Source organism: Schistocerca americana, chromosome 4 (assembly GCF_021461395.2).
Source record: "Schistocerca americana isolate TAMUIC-IGC-003095 chromosome 4, iqSchAmer2.1, whole genome shotgun sequence".
Lineage (NCBI taxonomy): Eukaryota > Metazoa > Arthropoda > Insecta > Orthoptera > Acrididae > Schistocerca > Schistocerca americana.
The window spans coordinates 779,353,699-779,372,160 of NC_060122.1; the positions used below are offsets into that span (position 1 = coordinate 779,353,699).

General features: G+C 43.1%; 1 protein-coding gene across 3 annotated transcripts in view; it reads right to left on the reverse strand.

Moving 5' to 3' along the window:
* Positions 1-18,462, reverse strand: part of LOC124613966 — a 520,281-nt gene that overhangs the window by 222,667 nt on the left and 279,152 nt on the right. For all 3 annotated transcript variants that reach the window (XM_047142754.1, XM_047142753.1, XM_047142755.1), the window contains exon 2: positions 216-388. In XM_047142754.1, coding sequence (XP_046998710.1) covers positions 216-388 — 173 coding nt within the window. The remainder of the gene's footprint in view (positions 1-215; positions 389-18,462) is intronic.

Here is an 18,462-nt window from a genome sequence, read left to right on the forward strand (position 1 = left end):
CTCTCCCCTTACCTGTCACTGTGCCTCTCTAGTGCCTAAACGTTTTGGTTATTTTAACAAGGGTGGTTGTCTGTGCAGGGTGGGGCCGTATAACCACCACCACCATTAACAACAACCACCAATCGTTACCGCTGTCTCTGAAGCATCGGGGAAAGTCTTGCGGTTAGCAAGCAGAGAGAGAGAGAGACAGAGAGAAATGGTTGGTCGGTACTCACGCAGGCAGCGGTACATGCGCAGGAAGGTGGCGCTGAGGCGCAGGATGGAGGTCTTGTCCATGCGGCGCGGCGACTGCGCTACCATGGGCACCAGGTGCGCCAGCTCGGTGATCAAGCTGTTCAACTTGTCCCTCCGCTGCTTCTCCGCCTTGTTCCGCATCTGGCGGTTGTTGCTGCAACACACGCCCACACAAACTTAACGTTACCAACTTGAACCTCTGCGTGCAACGCGTGAGTCAAAAATTGTCAACTCTCCGACAATATGAAACTTCTGCCGAACTCAGAACCTTGTCTTCCAAGGGAAATGCTCCTACGAGCCATTCTGACACGACGTTTCTTCCTCACCGCTTTATTTCTTAACCATTAAAGAAACAAGAGGAAGATGTCTCTACGAAAAAGATAAAGAGCAACAGTATTAAATCAAAAGCATAAAGAGCTTATCTCACAAAACTCAGAATAGCCTCATTACAACCAAAACGACATGCTGCATAAACTGTACATCTGTGGCTGAAATGTGTAGTGTCACAGAAAAACTAAATGACGAGAAAGGAAATAAACGGCGGTCTGTGGCCTGGGAGTGAGAAGACCTCAACTCTCGCGACACACGAAGGGGTAAAAATAAATCTAGAACTGCGTTTTTACATAAGGTGGACTCTTTAATCATATTTTATGCAAACGCGGGCACAGAGTTTGAAAACTAGAAAAAATGTCTAACACGGTTTAAGATTGACTTTTGGCATATATTAGTTCCGCTGGAGACGAATACGCGAATATTGAGCGCACTGACTGAGTCTCCAGAGCATGGCAGTTGTCTATTGTGTCGCAATATTACATCAGTACCATACACAACATCACATTCAACTGTATCTCCGATACTTGCGAGCAAAGGTCAGCGCACAGTTTCTGAAGGTTGAGATGTTCGCTAAGCAAACAGAAAGTAATAATGAAAGGAATAATCAATACACATTATATCTGTGAGGGTACAACGTGCGTGCTGCTAAAATTCAGGAACGAGTCCCGCTACGATCAAGGGAGTTATATGGTGTGGTAGCCCACTAACCACATCCATGAAGAAGGTTCCAGTTTTCATCTGAAGGGCGTGCTTTTCAAGATATAAGGGCTGGTAATTTTCGCCCTTTAAAAATTTCTAGAACATTTCAGAGTATTCGAGAACATTTCACAACATTCCGGACTGTTCTACGATATCCGGGGTGTTCTGGAATGTTCGGGAATAGTATGAAACATTCGTGAAGATTCCAGAACGTTCGGGTAGATCCCGGAGCAGCCCAGATCATCGTGGAACATTCCAGAACACTCTCGAATGTTGTGGAATATTCTGGAACATTGTGAATCATTCGAGTATGTTCTGGAATTCGTCACTAGTGGGGCTACCCCACTGGTATGGATATATAAAGAAAGGCCCATTGTGGGTTCGAACGTCAGTTTAAAAGACTGTAATTTCCAATTAAATTAGTCTACAGTTTTACAGCTAACAAAGCGCAAGCACCAACTTAAAAATATTACAGCATCAACCTCAAATACTCCTGCTTCTCTCATGTCAGCTATACGTAGCTTGCCTCGAGTAGGAAACTACAAAAATTTGTACATATACACCCCGGATAACAAAATGAAAAATGTTGTTATAAACAAGTATAGTAAATACTTAGAACTTGTTTTCAATAAAAAATTACCTCTTGTACTTTAACAAGTATTGTCAGTAGTTACAATGTTTTCAATAATTTCTTTTACCTCCTAAAGTTTATCCTTTTATTCCTACTACCACACAATCTTATATCAACATCCTGAGCGAAGCCGGGTACCACAAAAAAATGGCTCTGAGCACTATGGGACTTAACATCTATGGTCATCAGTCCCCTAGAACTACTTAAACCTAACCAAGGACAGCACACAACACCCAGTCATCACGAGGCAGAGAAAATCCCTGACCCCGCCGGGAATCGAACCCGGGAACCCGGGCGTGGGAAGCGAGAACGCTACCGCACGACCATGAGCTGCGGACCCCGGGTACCACAGCTAGCGTAAAATATGGATCACGTGCGGTATATGCACGCTTGTCGTTCCCGGTCGTGGAACGCGAGATTGCAACAGTTACATGCATCACTCACTATTCGTCTCTCAGAAAGGATGTACCCCTAACTGGTACTTTCCTGGTGTGCTGCTGTTAGTAAATTAAAACACAAGTTTGAATAGGAGAAGCGAAATTTTGAAAACTACGGTTATTAATGAAAATCGCATCGTGTTTGGTGATACAGGAAGTTGAGAGCGTCAAGTCTGAATAAGTGATACCGTTTCTCGCAAGGCATTTAATTTAACAAATTAAGCCGTCTTACCAGTAGCTAGAGAGTAACGTTAATGCAGTACTTTCGCCTTCGGGAACTTGAGGAAGAATGCAATAACTCATAGCGCTTGTTTCGAGACGAACATTAACATCTTCCGAGGCCAAGACAATACACAGAATCGGTTTGCTGGTTCTGTCTGATATTAATCCACAGCTGACGAGTGCTACTGTGCGAAACATCTGCATTCCACTAGTTCTCTCTACTTTCTGTCGAGCATGTATCACGCTACGAATTTTGATTCAGTTCAGTACTAGCGATGTGGGAGCGCAGTTACTATTTCTACAGTGACATAAACCATTCAGAAATTTAACTTTTAAATTATTTCCTCCGTAAGTAACACATAAGAACAAAACTTATAAGAACATGTGCGTTAACGCAAGAGTGTGATACAAGTAGATTAGCAGGCATCATATGATAAAAGCGAAAAAGACAATACGCACTGTTATCTGGCACTTGATAACTTTGCTGAAAGAGTCATTCTCAGTTACTATTCGAGAAGCTAGTATTAAAAGCTTCCCACAATAATTGCGTTAGAAATATTAATAGACTTAGACGATACGTACCAATCTGAAATGACTCGAATGCTACGAAATGGAAGATCTGTCAACAAATGGCTCAATGAAGTTCGAATGGAAGCAATTCAGTAATGAAGAAGTAAACTTATGCATTCCAGGTATAAATAAAGGCCCTTTCCAAAGTCATCAAAGAATTTGTACGCTTTAGAAAAAGAGAAGGCCAGGGCACCTTTACTTGAGCATAAGGCAAGAATATAAACTGCGATTTCATTACTTACGTTCTACACATAACGGACTAAAAGCACCGTACGGTACAAAAAAAGACAATACAAGCTCCGCCGACTGCCTCCTGGCTTCTCATGCGACGGAACATGGGAAGTAACATAGACAGCAAACGCTTTTACTCCAAGAATTTCTACAGCAGTTGTTCCATCCAAGGTCTGCAGGGAGTTCCCCTATGCTGTCGTATCGACTACGCTAGTAAATGTATCACGAGCGCCGTATGAAGCTCCTAAGAGATTTTCTTCGCGGACGAGTGGCAGTTCCCCCCAAGAAACACACTTGACACCTTACCACTTTTTATTTTTCACTTTATTCACTCCACCTTGAGACTGCAACATGTGACCACTGAGGAGGGGGGGGGGGGGGGATAAGAGATGTACCCGATCCTATGGCTGTGTCTGGCGTTCCAAATATTCACCTTGCAGTTTCTAGTTTGTCAAAGTACTCCCCTCCATTCAGTAGCTACAGTTTCATTCACATGAACACCGTCAGTGCCACATTCCTGGGCTGGAGATTCGAATATGTTGATCTCGGACTGAGGAAGCCGTATTTCCGTGACAATGCATTTCAAACAACTGATATCAATCACATCATTCTGCTACACAAAAAGTACCGGTGTGAATACGACAAATTGTAAAAGAAACTTAGAAAATAAGCACTAACATGCCCCCACTTCCCTGTTTTACAAGGGGTAGTCATAAAGTTTTAACGGTCACCTCTGAGCAGTGTTTTTATCTGTAGCCCTGGCACACACTGAAATCCTCGCTCCACAGTACCGCAACACCCCGCTAGAGGACCCAAAACAAAATGGCCTCCGGCCATTTGTACTTCATGAATGGGCTACTCCATCATATTTTGACAAGCCTAATGGCGTGCTGCGGAACTGTGCCGCGTGGATGTCAATGTGTTAGGACTGTAGATACAGTGGTGGGGCAAAAATACGGAACGACCAAATTCACAACACATTACCTTGCCTACTGCAGTACAGGAAACTCAGTGTCATTCAAAACAGCTTCCAGTCGTCTGGGAACAGATAAATACAGGCCGTGTACGGTTTTCAAGGGAATCTTATACTATTCCTCCTGCAAAATAGTGGCAAGTGCAGACAGCGACGAGGAAGGTGGACAGCGACCACGTACCCTTCTCTCCAAAGTACATCACAAAAGCTCAGTGATACTGAGATCCGGTTACTGTGATGGTCGCGGGAGATGCGACAACTCATCCTCCTGCTGACGAAACCAGTTCCGGACGATGCGGGATGTGTGAACAGGGGCTCTGTCGTCTTGGAACACAGCATCACCATTGGGGGAAAAGCATTGTTCAGTGGTATAATGAAGTAATAAGCAACCAGTTTTCATAGATGCCCTGACGTCATCGTTGGCGTGGTTGTCCGTTTACCAGAATGTCACCTTCCGTGCAGGACACCACCGTACGGATATCTGATTGACGATTTGTATGATTATATCGTGAATTAGACGCAGGAAGGGGAAATAGTGGTTTGTTACTTTAATTTTGCACACCAGTGTACATATTCTTATGGCTTAGTACGCTTCTGTGAGTATGTTTTGGTGAGCGTAGCTTGGCTAAGCTATACAAGAGACGACCGACCAAATCTAGATCTCAATGACACGCTGAGCCCCGACAAAAATACCGTAAATCGAGAAGCCCACGTCAAATTTTGAATCACGACCTTTCGGGGAAGGAGTGCGGCGCATTCTCACCGACAGTTGGGGTGGCAGTCATGAAACAAAGGCGGTTTTCCTTGCGGCGAAATCTATTTACGAAATTTAAATCACCAACTTTCTCTTCCGAATGCAAAAATATTCTGTTGACACCCACCCACGTAGGGAGAAATGATCATCATAATAAAATAAGAGGAATCAGAGCTCGAACGGAAAAATTAGGTGTTCCTTTTTCCCACGCGCCATTCAAGAGTGAAATGGCAGAGAAGTAAGAAAATGGTTCTATGAATCCTCTGGCAGGCAGAGTAACGATGTAGATGTAGAGCTGCACCTGGATAATGTGTGCGACGTGAGTGTAGTTTTGTTGCAAGACGAAGCAGCAGTCCGGGCGCGCCGCGGGCAAACAGCTGAGCGCCGCTGCGTTGGCAGCTTCCGGCGTGAGCGCAGGCGAGGGATCGATCTGTGGCGGCGCGGCGCGGCGCGGCGGCGACCTTGCGTCGCACCTGCTGACGGCGAGCGCGGCGTCTCTGGCGGACAGGCAGCACGACTACGGACTCAGCCGTCCCTCTTGTTTCGACTGGCCAGAGTTCAGAAACGCGAGTATCATATTCCGCTCTTGCTCCAGCACAAAGCGAAATCGGAGCCAATGGAGTTAATGGAATTACGAACAAACGCTTCTTGAGACGCTGTACATACAAGTTGTCCAGGCTAAGCATATACTAACATAAAATTTAATACCTTTTGAAGTAATCGAGATATTTCTCAACGGCATGTTTTACAAGTAAGACAATTCAAAATGTTTTTAATCAATTGATACACTACGAAATACACACCATTAGTGGCGGGATAGACATCTCATCCATTGTTCACTTTTCTAACAACGTTATGTAGCATTCCAGGAGTAACATTTGCGGTAGCTGTACGAATGCGATGGCGCACATCTGGTAATCACGAGCTGGTGTCTGGTTCACTTCATTCTTGACTTGCTTGTCGCACTGACCTACGAGGGCTCGGAAGGCTGTATGGGTTAATTCAACAGTGGCCTCTGCAAATGCGTGCTTAGCATGGTGGCCCGACATCGAAAGCAAACTCAAAAGTTTCCCGCAGTCGCTTGTCCCATGTCTTGATCGGTACGTTAAGTGGGAACATCGTCAGTTGGTCGCAGTCCATACTCACGCCGAAAACGATGTTGTACCAATGTAACAAAAAATGGTTCAAATGGCTCTGAGCACTATGCAACTTAACTGCTGAGGTCATCAGTCGCCTAGAACTTAGAACTAACTAAACCTAACTAACCTAAGGACATCACACACATCCATGCCCGAGGCAGGATTCGAACCTGCGACCGTAGCGGTCACGCGGTTCCAAACTGAAGCGCTAGAACCGCAAGGCCACACCGGCCGGCACCAATGTAACAGACTTCAGCTCCGCGAGAGAAGGCACACGGACAGCTGTCTGTGGTCGCCACAGGCTGGCGACGCGCATTTACGTCAACAAAGCATCGCGCTTGCGCACGCGGCACCAGCCACCGCAAGCAAACAAAGAAAACATTTTGAGTTACCAGAAGCAAACCGCCAGTATGTATTTCAATTACGTCTCAAATTATTACCTTTATATTATTATATGTGTAACCAGGACACCTTCTATAATAGAATAGCAGGACAAACATCGACATCAGTATCACAGAATACGTACTTGGAGAACAGCTCAGGAACGATTACCCTTACGAAAGAGACAATATCAGAAATCCTTTCACTCTTGTTGCTCAATAAGCACATCAATATGCAATAAACTATTAAACTAAAATTAAGATGGCGATACGTCGGGAAAAGGCAAGAATGCTTAACACTGCAGACAATACAGACTCTGAACACATGCTCCAAGTGCACGAACAAGCCTTTACAGAAACATAAGCCGGCCGGTGAGGCCGAGCGGTTCTAGGCGCTTCAGTCTGTAACCGCGCGACCGCGTCGGTCGCAGGTTCGAATCCTGCCTCGGGCATGGATGTGTGTGATGTCCTTAGGTTAGTTAGGTTTAATTACTTCTAAGTTCTAGGGGACTGATGACATCAGATGTTAAGTCCCATAGTGCTCAGGGCCATTTGAACAGAAACACATAACATGAGAATAAATAAATAAATAAAAATGAAATCTTGGTGTTCAGAAAAGTGCCAATGGCACCTAGCGTACATCGGAAAGTGATCAATCCTGCTCGGAGAACACAAGGTCAGATAGCAGTCATCAGGATCGTGCTTGAAATACTTTAAAACGCTCTCTGTACAGTCGAACTGCTCAGGTCCACTAGTCCGTGCTTACTATAGCTAAAAGCTTAGCGGAGCTGACTCAACTGCTGTGGTCATCAGTCCCCTAGAACTTAGAACTACTTAAACCTAACTAACCTAAGGACATCACACACACCCATGCCCGAGGCAGGATTCGAACCTGCGACCGCAGCAGCAGCGCGGCTCCGGACTGGAGCGCCTAGAACCGCACGGCCACCGCGACCGGCTTTATTTTTCACTAACCATGTAGTTCATATTCTGCAAGGGTGTTTTCCGGCGTTCCAGTACCAGAAAAACACTTTCAATGGAAAACATGATTTCAATTTCTTCCTTCAATGCACAAATCTCCTTTCCAGTTACAATGGCGAAACTGATCGCTCTGAGCTGTGGCACACTGTTTACTTGTATTACATATTGCGATTACAACTCCACCAGTTAGCAGTCTTTCTAACTATTTCGAAACTTCTGTATAAAATTCTTACAGCTATGACAATTAACACGCCATTTGTTGCACTCGTCTATCGACCTTGCTTTTAGTGACAATTTATTTTGAAATCGAAGACTCCTTCGCTTGACACGCTATACAACTTGTACAGAAACCAGACTGCAGTTGAAGCAGTAATTGAGAAGGCAGAACTAGAGAGGATGTAAAATGCAAACTGGTAATAGTAAGAGAACAATTTCTGAAAAGGAATAATTTATTAACATCTAAAATAAATTTAAGTGTTCGGAAGTTATGTGAACACTAAAACAGTTCAGTGAAGAAACAAATAGGATCTTTGGAAATGTGATCTACAGAATAATGCTGAAAAATAGCTGGGTAGCTCATATAACTAATGAAAAGGTACTCCACCGAACTGGAGGGAAATGGAATTTATGGCATAATCTGACCAAAAGAAGGAACTGATTGTTGGGTGATAGCATGAAGTGTAAAGAAATCGTCAGTTGGGCGATAGGAGGAAGTGTGGGAGTTAAAAACTGTAGAGGGAGACCAAGACTTGTCTAAAACAAGCACGCAGGTTGGTTGGTTGGTTGGTTGATTGATTGATTGATTTGGGGGAGGGAACCAAACAGCGAGGTTATCGGTCCCATCGGATTAGGGAATAATGTGGAAGGAAACCGGCTGTGCCCTTTCAAAGGAACCATCCCGGCATTTGCCTGAATCGATTTAGGAAAATCACGGAAAATCTAAATCGGGATGGCCGGATGCGGGTTTGAAACGTCGTCCTTCCGAAAGAGAGTCCAGTGTGCTACCCACTGCACTACCTTGCTCGGTAAAGCAGTTTCTAATGGATGTAGTTTGTTGTAGCTGTAGAGAGATGAAGAGGCTTGCACCAGATGGACTAGCTTGGAGAGATGCATCAAACGACGTTTTGCACTGAGGACGACAGCAAACAAATATTGATGTGATTACAAGTAACTATAAAACATTTTAACCGTTTGAAATAAACAAAAATCTCGATGCAAACTGAAATAATGAAAAAATGTAACTACAAAGTCATTACATCTTGTGACAAAACAATAGGTTTCGAGTAAAGCTCAGTAGACCACACAGAACACCGTAAATACTGGCGTGTATCATACCACGGCATGTTTCATTGACCAGATGTTACAAGCTGTTAAAAAAGTTTATCGCTTCATCAAAAAAACCTATAGTTACTTCCGTATCTTGGTGAATTAAAAAGTCTCTTTGCATGCTATCATTTGCAAAAAAACTCGTTTTCATATGTTGAACCGTTTATGAAATATGACGATTGTTACGACCACATTCTCCCCGATGAGTAGGGACTGAACTAGGCGCGTTGAGCATGACCCGTCACCCAACATAAGAACAATATCTCGAGAACGGAAAGAACTATTGTTCTGCTCTCAGCTTTAAATACAATTTCGATATGCTGGCAACACTTCACCTACAGTAATGTATGACCTAAAATGAACCAAACACGAAGTCTACGCTATGCGATTTTACCTCTGCAAACTCCTTTAAATTTCATGCAATAGTTTACTTACTTTCACGCAGCACAGTAACTATGACGACTAACGAAAAGTCCTTAAGACTGTCTGGTGACACCATGAATGTTTTCTACGTCACTCTGAATGCACGACAACAATGCTGATCTGTAATTACTATACACTCACATGCTACAAGCACGAGTTCGAAGCCGACTCTCCCATGCTTTGTTAGTAACCAATTGGCAGAAGTCTTAACTTACAAGGGGAGATCACGACGTTATGATGACGGATTTACTTCGAACTTTGTAAACTTTTAGTAGCCAATTAGGTCAACATAAGGTGTAATTAGTAAGACGTATTACTTAAGCGGTTTCTAGAATATGGCAAGAGAAGTTTTACGTGTCACTGACGTACTGGTGCGTTGCGACTCTTGGCATCAAATGGCGCAGGACGTGTGTTCAAAGTCCATAACTGGTGGATCGTTGGATTGAGTCCCGCTAACTTTTTTAATTAATTTTTTTCAATACTAGTCTTATTTATCATACGTATTACACTTGAAAGGTAAGATGATGAAAAGACACGCGTATTCGTATGAACTTTTATTAATTTTCAATTTTATTTAGCTGTTTGCTAATTTTTACAATCGCAACAAATATATTTATAATACTCGGCAAGTCAATTTATGCCTCTTGTGATTTCCGAAATCCATTATACCTGCAATCGGGCAACGTACCGAGAACTGCTTTGCACCTGGGCGCTTCGAACTGCAAACACAGGTTCCAAAGACGAAGGACAGGCTTGGGAAGCAAAGTCAAACATCGATAAATAAAGGTGAAAGTAACTTTATTCAGTAATACAATGAGTTACATACCAGAATATGAGGTTAATGTACGAGTAATCGTCCAATGTGCTTTCGACATTACAAGCTGCAGGATGATATTTCTCATATAGACACGGAAAGTATAAATTAAAATGTGTAACTATTAATACACTGAATGAATGAATGAATGAAATTTTCCATGTACAAGGAATCTTCAGAGTTTCTAAGGAAAAACAAATCTCGCTGATATTTTCAAAAATATCTCTTTGTTGTGACAATTTGGGTACAATCCATGCATATCGCAACATTTTCGTAAAGGTTGGGGCCGAAAATTGGCGACGTACGATTGAATGTATTTTAATATAATCTTCGCGAGAAGCAATTTCTCGTTCGTTGTCAATCAACTATGAACAAGTCTAAAGGCGCTTGATAAAGTTTGAAAACTGCCTATAGAAATAAAAGTCCCATAATATTTGTTGTAATAACAACAATTGGTAATCAATCAAATAACATTGGAAATTGAATGAAAGTTCATGCAAAAACACAAGTCTTTTCACCATAGCACTTTCAAATGTAATATGTACGAAATAATAAGACTGGTGTTGAAAAAACAAAGACTAGAAAAATGAGCGGGACTCGATCCTGCGGTCCACCGATTATGGAACTTGAACGCAACGCCGGCAGCTCGTGCGGGTAGCTACGCACCTGTACACCACAGAGGCGATATACTTCCCTTCCGACTTTCTCGAAACCGCCTCACTACTTGCACATTATGCTGTCCTATTGGAGTATCAAAGATGTACGAAGTCTTAAGTACATCCGTGATTCGAACGTAGCCTCCCATTTTTGGATTATGATCTGAAGTTGACAGGGAACTGTCGAAACTAGTTATCCGTTTCCCTGTACGCTAAGGTGACAAAAGTCATAGGATAGCTATATGTACATATACAGATGGCGGTAATATCGCGTGAATACGGTGCAAAAGGGCAATGCATTATCGGAGCGCCGGTCGGGGTGATCGAGCGGTTCTAGGCGCTACAGTCTGGAACCGCGCGACCGCTACGGTCGCAGGTTCGAATCCTGCCTCGGGCATGGCTGTGTGTGACGTCCTTAGATCAGTTAGGTTTAAGTAGTTCTGAGTTCTAGGGGACTTATGACCTCAGAAGTTAAGTGCCATAGTGCTCGGAGCCATTTGAACCATTATCGGAGCTATAATTTGTACACAGTTGATTCACGTGAAGGTTTCCATCGTGATTATGGCCGCACAATGGAAATTAGCGGACTTTGAATGCGGAAGGGTAGTTGGAGCTAGATTATGGGACGTTCCATTTAGGAAATCGATAGGGAATTCAATATTCCGAGATTCACAGTGTCAAGACAGTGCCGAGAATACCAAATTTCAGATGTTATCTCACACGACCGACAACGCATGGCCGGATGGCTTTCACTTAACGATCGAATGCACAGGAGTTGGCGTAAGGAGCTGTCAGTGTTAACAGACAAACAATACTGCTTGAAATAACCCCATAAATCAATGTGGGGCGTAGACGAACGATCCGTTAGGACGGGCTTTGGCAACAGATGACCGACGCGAGTGCCTTTGCTAACAGCACGACATCGCCTGCAGCCCCTCTCCTCAGTTCGAAACCACATCGGTTGGACCCTAAGCGACTGGGAAACAGTGGCCTGGTCAGATGAGTACCGATTTCAGTTGGTAGAGCTGATGGTAGGGGTTCAAGTGTGCCTCAGATCCCACGAAGCCATGGACGCAATTTGCCAACAAGGCACTGTGCAAACTAGTGGTGATTCCATAATGGCGCGGGCTATGTATACATGGAATGGACTTGGTCCTCTGGTCTAAGTGATCCGCTCATTGACTGGAAATGGTTATGTTGCGATACTTGGAGAACATTTGCAGCCATTCGTCGTTTTCACGTTCCAAAAAACGATATAACTTTTATTGATGACAATGCGCCTTGTCACCGGCCCACAACTGTTCGTGATTGGTTTGAAGAACGTTCTGGACAATTCGAACGAATGATTTGGCCAACCAGATCGCCCGACAGGAATCCCATCGAGCATTTACTGGACATAATCGAGAAGTCAATTCGTGCACAAAATACCGCACCGGCAACATTTTCGCAATTACGGCGGTTACAGAGGCAGCACGGCTCAACATTTCTGGAGGGGACTTCCAACGAATTGCCGACTCCATGCCACATCGAGTTGCTGCACAACGCTGGGCAAAAAGAGATCCCACACAATATTAGGGAGGTATCCCATGACTTTTGTTACAAAAAAAATCGACTGACGGTGCAGCACCTGCAGCGCAGTGTTTGGCACGTCGCCGGAGTGATGGCCTTGTGGAAAGCAAGCAGAAACGTTCTGCGCTAATCGACCCCCAGGCGCGGCTGCCGCAGGAAGCGGATGCGTCCTTCCCTTTCCTTTCGCTTCCCACTTGTCCTTCCGGGCCTCTGAGCCTAGGGCAACGAAGTCTGCAGTGCACCGTTACGAGTGTCAGTTTTTCGTTTCACACGTTGCTTTCCAAAACTGAGTTTGCCTTGTAAGAAAAAAACGTTCCTGGTAGCAATATATATATATATATATATATATATATATATATATATAACCTTACGGTTACAGGACTGTACATACCCTTTGGTGCTGTTGTTGCTTTCTGTGGGGTTAGCGTTAAATTCTCTTGAATATTAGTTTTAGTTACTTCTCCTTCATTTAATTCCAGTCTTCACCTGTTCTCTTAAAGTTGTTTTCGCGTTTTGCAGTTTCTATGGCGCTTCCATACATCCTAGCAGGGTAATGAGTTGACACAGGCCAACGTAAAGTATCGCAGAAACCAATTTGATCGTTCCCTTGTTCCAGTGCATGATCTGGTAATGTCGATTTAACAGTGTTGCCCAAACGACAATTATGGCCTGCCGTATGCGTCATAGATCTGTCGCTAAAGAGGACCGTGAGAATGCTCACTAAAATCACTTATTCACTTCACCTAAGAAACTAAATAACTACGTTAAATGTTAGCTGTTTTATTCCAAATTTGGTACATGACCTTTCGTTATTCAGACGAGCTTTGTGTCGAAATTTGATACCGCTACCTATAATAGTTTCAGAGATATAAAAAAACGCACTAAAAAAGTACTTAACCGACACTTAAGAAAATAAATTCAGATAGTAATAATAAGTTTATATTTCTTTCGCTATTTGAAAACAGTAATAGCATTCTTAGTGTGCTTATTTACTTTATAAAGATTTTCAATTTCAAACTTTCGATAATTTTTCATTTGTAATGGTAATAACAGTTTAAAAGTTAATATTTATATTTTGTGTTAGGGTGAGAGTAAACGAGAGTGAATGTGAGTGTGTCTGTGGGACATACGTCAAATTTCAATTCTATATTGCATTACACCTTACGTAACTAGCAAGTGTTACGCCACCAGGATGTCATGAAAAACTGTGAATCCCCTAACTGGCGGATGACTTATGTCTATGAGCGTTTGCTTTTGTAATAAGGCAGCCAGAAAGGTAGTAAGAGGAAAATCAGTTCTAAAGTATATTTCAAGCATAGTTTTCTCTTAGTTTTCGTTTGGTTTGGTGGAACATTTTGTTAATACGTAAAGTATTTCCCGCGCATTGGGATGAGTTATATGCCCTGAAAGCAAGCAGTCAGTCGTGGACTAGCTGCCGGACGAGAAGGTCATGTTAGACGCATCCGAAAAAATTATTAGTAAGATGAAGAAATGACTGTTATATCGCGTTCGGTTTATATCGCTGTTCAAGCATATGTAGTTACGGACAGTTCTGTGAAATTTGGGAGATTTTAGAGTGTTTTTTTTTGTAGGCGCAACTTTGAAATAGTAAGTACGGACGATGCTTTTAACATCGACCACATAGTACCATCGAATGCAGAGCAACGAGTGGTGAACTGACGCTATACTAAGGTAGGTAGACATTATTTCTGCAGCTTGCTTTACACAGTGCTATCGAACACTGTAAACCGGCTCCGCCGCAATAGGAACATCTTAACTTAAAACGACCGTATAGAAAATGTTACAGGAACGGCCAACCACAGACAGTGGTTTATTGACAAAACACTTACAGTTGGCAGAACGGGACTCACTGTCAAATCTTGATTTCCTGCTTACGGCGAGCAGTCGCCTTAACCGCTAGGACATCTGGGGAGCACTGCTCCACGCGCTATTTGAGAGTGGAATGGTAGAGATTTAGTTTGAAAGTACTGTTTTAGCCTTTGTCACGCACGTATGTGCAAATTGCTATCATGTAGACGTAGAATATAAAGTAGCCAAGGGATATACGTTTGTGTCTGTAACAAGGTGTCGCAGAGTCGTCATTATTTGCGACCAAGAGGAGGTAACAGCCCCTTCAAAAATTGCATTACGTTTTCACATTCACCAATAACACGAATGCAAACAGATAGCGGGCGCGGAGACAAACAGTATTACGAGACAAATAGTTTTACGTATTTTAAGTCCCAGCGCTGGTTATAAGTGGTGAGGCTCGTTAAGAAGTTGGCCGCTCTTTGGAAGTTTCGCAGACGTACACGACAGCACTTGATTTTCTGCCACGTGCCGTATCCAACAATACACTTCTCCTGCGCTTTTCTTCACAATAAAACACAAAAACTGCACCGGCGGAGGAAGAAATTGAATTATTCTCCGTGACTGTGCGACCGTAAATTTGAACTGCTGGAGAACTTGTGACATCTGAGTGTATGTTGTTGATGTTCACAGCTGCTTCAAAATATCCTTCCAAAAGTATACTGTTGTGCAACAAGACTGCGTCATCTGCGTACGTGATACACACTGGCGCCTACTGTACGTCGTCTGTCGTGGTGTTAACAGCTGCAGCCGCTGGCTCATCTGTCGTTAAATATCTTCAATTTTTATAAGATTCTGAGACTTACTTATTGATGGAACAATTTACTTTACTAGAACTTTGTTTCTATGTGTATACGTATAACAGCACACACCGCTAGTAGACAGGTCAGCTCCGCGTGTACTTCGCGTGCGCTAAATAATAAACGTGCTTTCAGCGTTGACGAGCCTGCCCTCACTTTTGGTACCCAATTCCATATTCTCATATTCACTCGCTCCAAAGAAATATGAGCGTAGTTAATCTTACAAACATCGAAAAACTGGTTTGAAAAATAGCCAGATTGAAGACCACTCAAGATTTTAAGCTGTAACTAACGACTGCAAGAATGCAGGAAACTAAGCACTGATTAAACTACGACGAAGCCACATGAAGTAAGTTGTGTCAAGTTTATTGTGGTAGTTATACGAAGTGACTAAGAGAAATCCTTCTGTTGGATTATCTGGTTGCGAAACTAACACAGGTTTGCAAGAATACTGCGTAGTTTTTGATGTACGAATTTATCTCGTAGTGAGCTACTAATAAATCTATTATTTCTCAAAATACTGTGAACATGCCTGCGCCCCGTGATAATAGTACACAGGTAGGTTCGCCTGCGCCCTGTGATAATAGTACACAGGTAGGTTCACAGCGACTATTTTCATAAGCAGCTAAATAAAAAAGGAGTGAAAGCGAATTGCAACACAAGATAAAAAACAAAGTAACGAATTCATGTCAGACCAGAAGGGAGGATGCTGGCGCAGCCTTTGGCCTAATACTTGTATTTCAGAGTCTGGCGAGCGGTTTTCGTAGCCGTTGACGGTGCGACCCGGATTTCATGCGCTTTAACTGACCATTGTGGCAAGGGTGAAATTTTTCATCGCTGAGGCAAGACACTGATGTGTGGATTTCCGTGCGAGAAGCAACCGTTGGTACGTATACGAAAGTATTTTTTTTTTTTACTCTTTCTGAACATAACAGGCTAAGGAAGATTCCTAATACTCGAACAATATTCTTGCAAGAGTTTTCAGGATTGACCTATATCTCAGAAAGATTTCCAAACCAGTGGTAAACTTTTTCAAACTAGGGAATAAATACAGGCAACCTACAAGAAACTGGCAGTTTTCAAATGATTGATTGTTATGCAAAAAATAGTTTATACTAATATTCTTACGTACGAAAAATAATGTCATCCAAAAGGTGAACATTCTTGCGAATACAATTTTCAACAATCTACAGAAAGCAACTCAGTGGGTTTTGATCAAACCTCTTCTATACCGGCAGCTTTCAGCTCAATTAAAACCCGGCAAGGTGGCGCAGTGGTTACCACACTGGACTCACATTCGGAAGGACGCCGGTTCATTCCAGGATCCGGCCATCCTGATTTAGATTTCCCTAAATCGCTCCAGGCTAATGCCGGGATGGTTCCTTTGAAAGGGCACGGCCGACGTCCTTCCCTAATCCGATGAGACCGATGACCTCGCTGTTTGGTCTCCTCCCCCAAACAATCCAAACCAGCTCAATTAAGAATGTTTACTTTTATCCTTAAAGCTGTAGCCCATCGTAGGACCGTATTACGACTCAGAGTTGTGAGATTAAACTGACGACAAAATACTCCCAGCGTTGCAATGACGTATTGAGAATTTAAGATAAAGATATCGGACGCAAACATTCCATTCCTATTGAAATGGCGGACAATCCCGAAGTGAACAAGAGGTGTATGTTCCGTCTGCCTTCCAATGCCGATAACGGTGTACGACTACAAACATCCGTTTCCCGTAGATCACCTTGTAGTACGCAAGGTTTGCTGTAGGCTAACGTAATACTATGGATCACGGTAGCGACTGGGAAGTGTATTGTAGTCACAGTAGTGTAACAAGACGTATGTGCATCTGTGCGCTCGTTACGTGTATCAAAGAGCGGAGTTCATAATGTTAGTGATGTACTTTATCAAATGATAGAATGTGAAAAGTGTGTTTTATTGAGTGGTACATGTTAATAAATCAGCATATTTGTGACTTAAAAAGTTTATCGCTATCAGTGAAAATTATAAGAGATTTGTCATTCCTACCCATTATCTAATCTGACGACGAGGTTCCTTTCTGTCCTGGAGTATCACGACTAAATTAAAAGTGTTTATCTACTGTGACCGTCCAGAAGGGAAAAAGGTGTAAGGTGAGAATCTTACAAGTTACAAGAAGCAGCTTCAAACTGGATAGCATAATTAGAGAAAGAACCTATTGAATCGAAAGACTACCCTTCACCAATGGGTAAGCCAATCAATCTGCAACCGAACGAAACGCAGATTGTCTGAAATAATTCATCCTTATAACTTTCGTGAATAGCACGAATCTTGCGAAATCGAAGCTAGATGGCTGGTTTCGACGACGTGCAGAACTAGGAACATTTTTTCAGCTTTCCTTGGCGGAAATTTTGATCCACAGGGGTGTTACGTTTCAAGTGTGGATGCTGAGCGTGAAACAAATTTTCTTTCCGGGTAGCTTCTGTGAAATGGGCTGTTGGAGAAATTGAAATCTTAACAGGCCATCATATCCCTACCGAGTTGTGTTTTTTGAAGGCAGTCTTTGTGATATAGCTCGAGTGTTCATTACTTTTGGATGTTAATCCTGTGTTACGTCGAAGGCTTAACAGCAAGCTCGAGAAAACTTTCAAAGGTACCTTAAAAACGGAAATAAATCATTGCACTGAAAACCTGTGTGTTTGATTTTGAATACTTGTTTCTCCGTTGTACTGTTGGCTTATGATCCGCAGGCATTTCTTTTCTCATATTCCGAGAATGTTGCACGGTACCACTACGTAAATTAAGAAGAGACTTTTGCCTGTTTGACTTTGGTTCATTTTCGTGATGTTGGAGTTTCGCAAATGGCTAAATTGCCCGTACCGGACGTGTAGGAGTTGTGGCTAAACATTGAGGTTGGCAACAACAGATAAATTATTCTACAAATACATGACTGTAGAAAGTTGGTTCCCCATCCGCAAGCGCGGAGTAATCACGTGGCGCCATGAAATTATGTGCGTGACATGAGCGGCAGCGTCGAACGTTTCTCACGCTTTATTTCGCGGAAGATGAGGGAAACGTGTATGCTAAACGACAAGCAAATGAGTAGGAAAGAAAGTGATGATATGAGTCGGGCAGTAGATGCGAAATCGAGAGGAAAGGACGCCAGCTGGTTTGGCGTAAGCATGCTGTCGCCTCTGCAAAGTCCTGGATGCTGAACGCTTTGCAAAAACTTTGTGCTCGCCGGAAGTGCTAACAAGCCGCGCCAGTCACCCAAACAACACATACGTAGCAAACACGTGGACGTAGAAAAAAACTGCATCAACCAAAGTACAGCACGGCACTGAACGTGGCAAAAGGCAGATCGACCTCTGCTGTGCGAGCGCCATACGTATCGCGTCCCTTCCTGCCAAATACGACACGTGGTGCGCAGCGAAACATTGAGCAC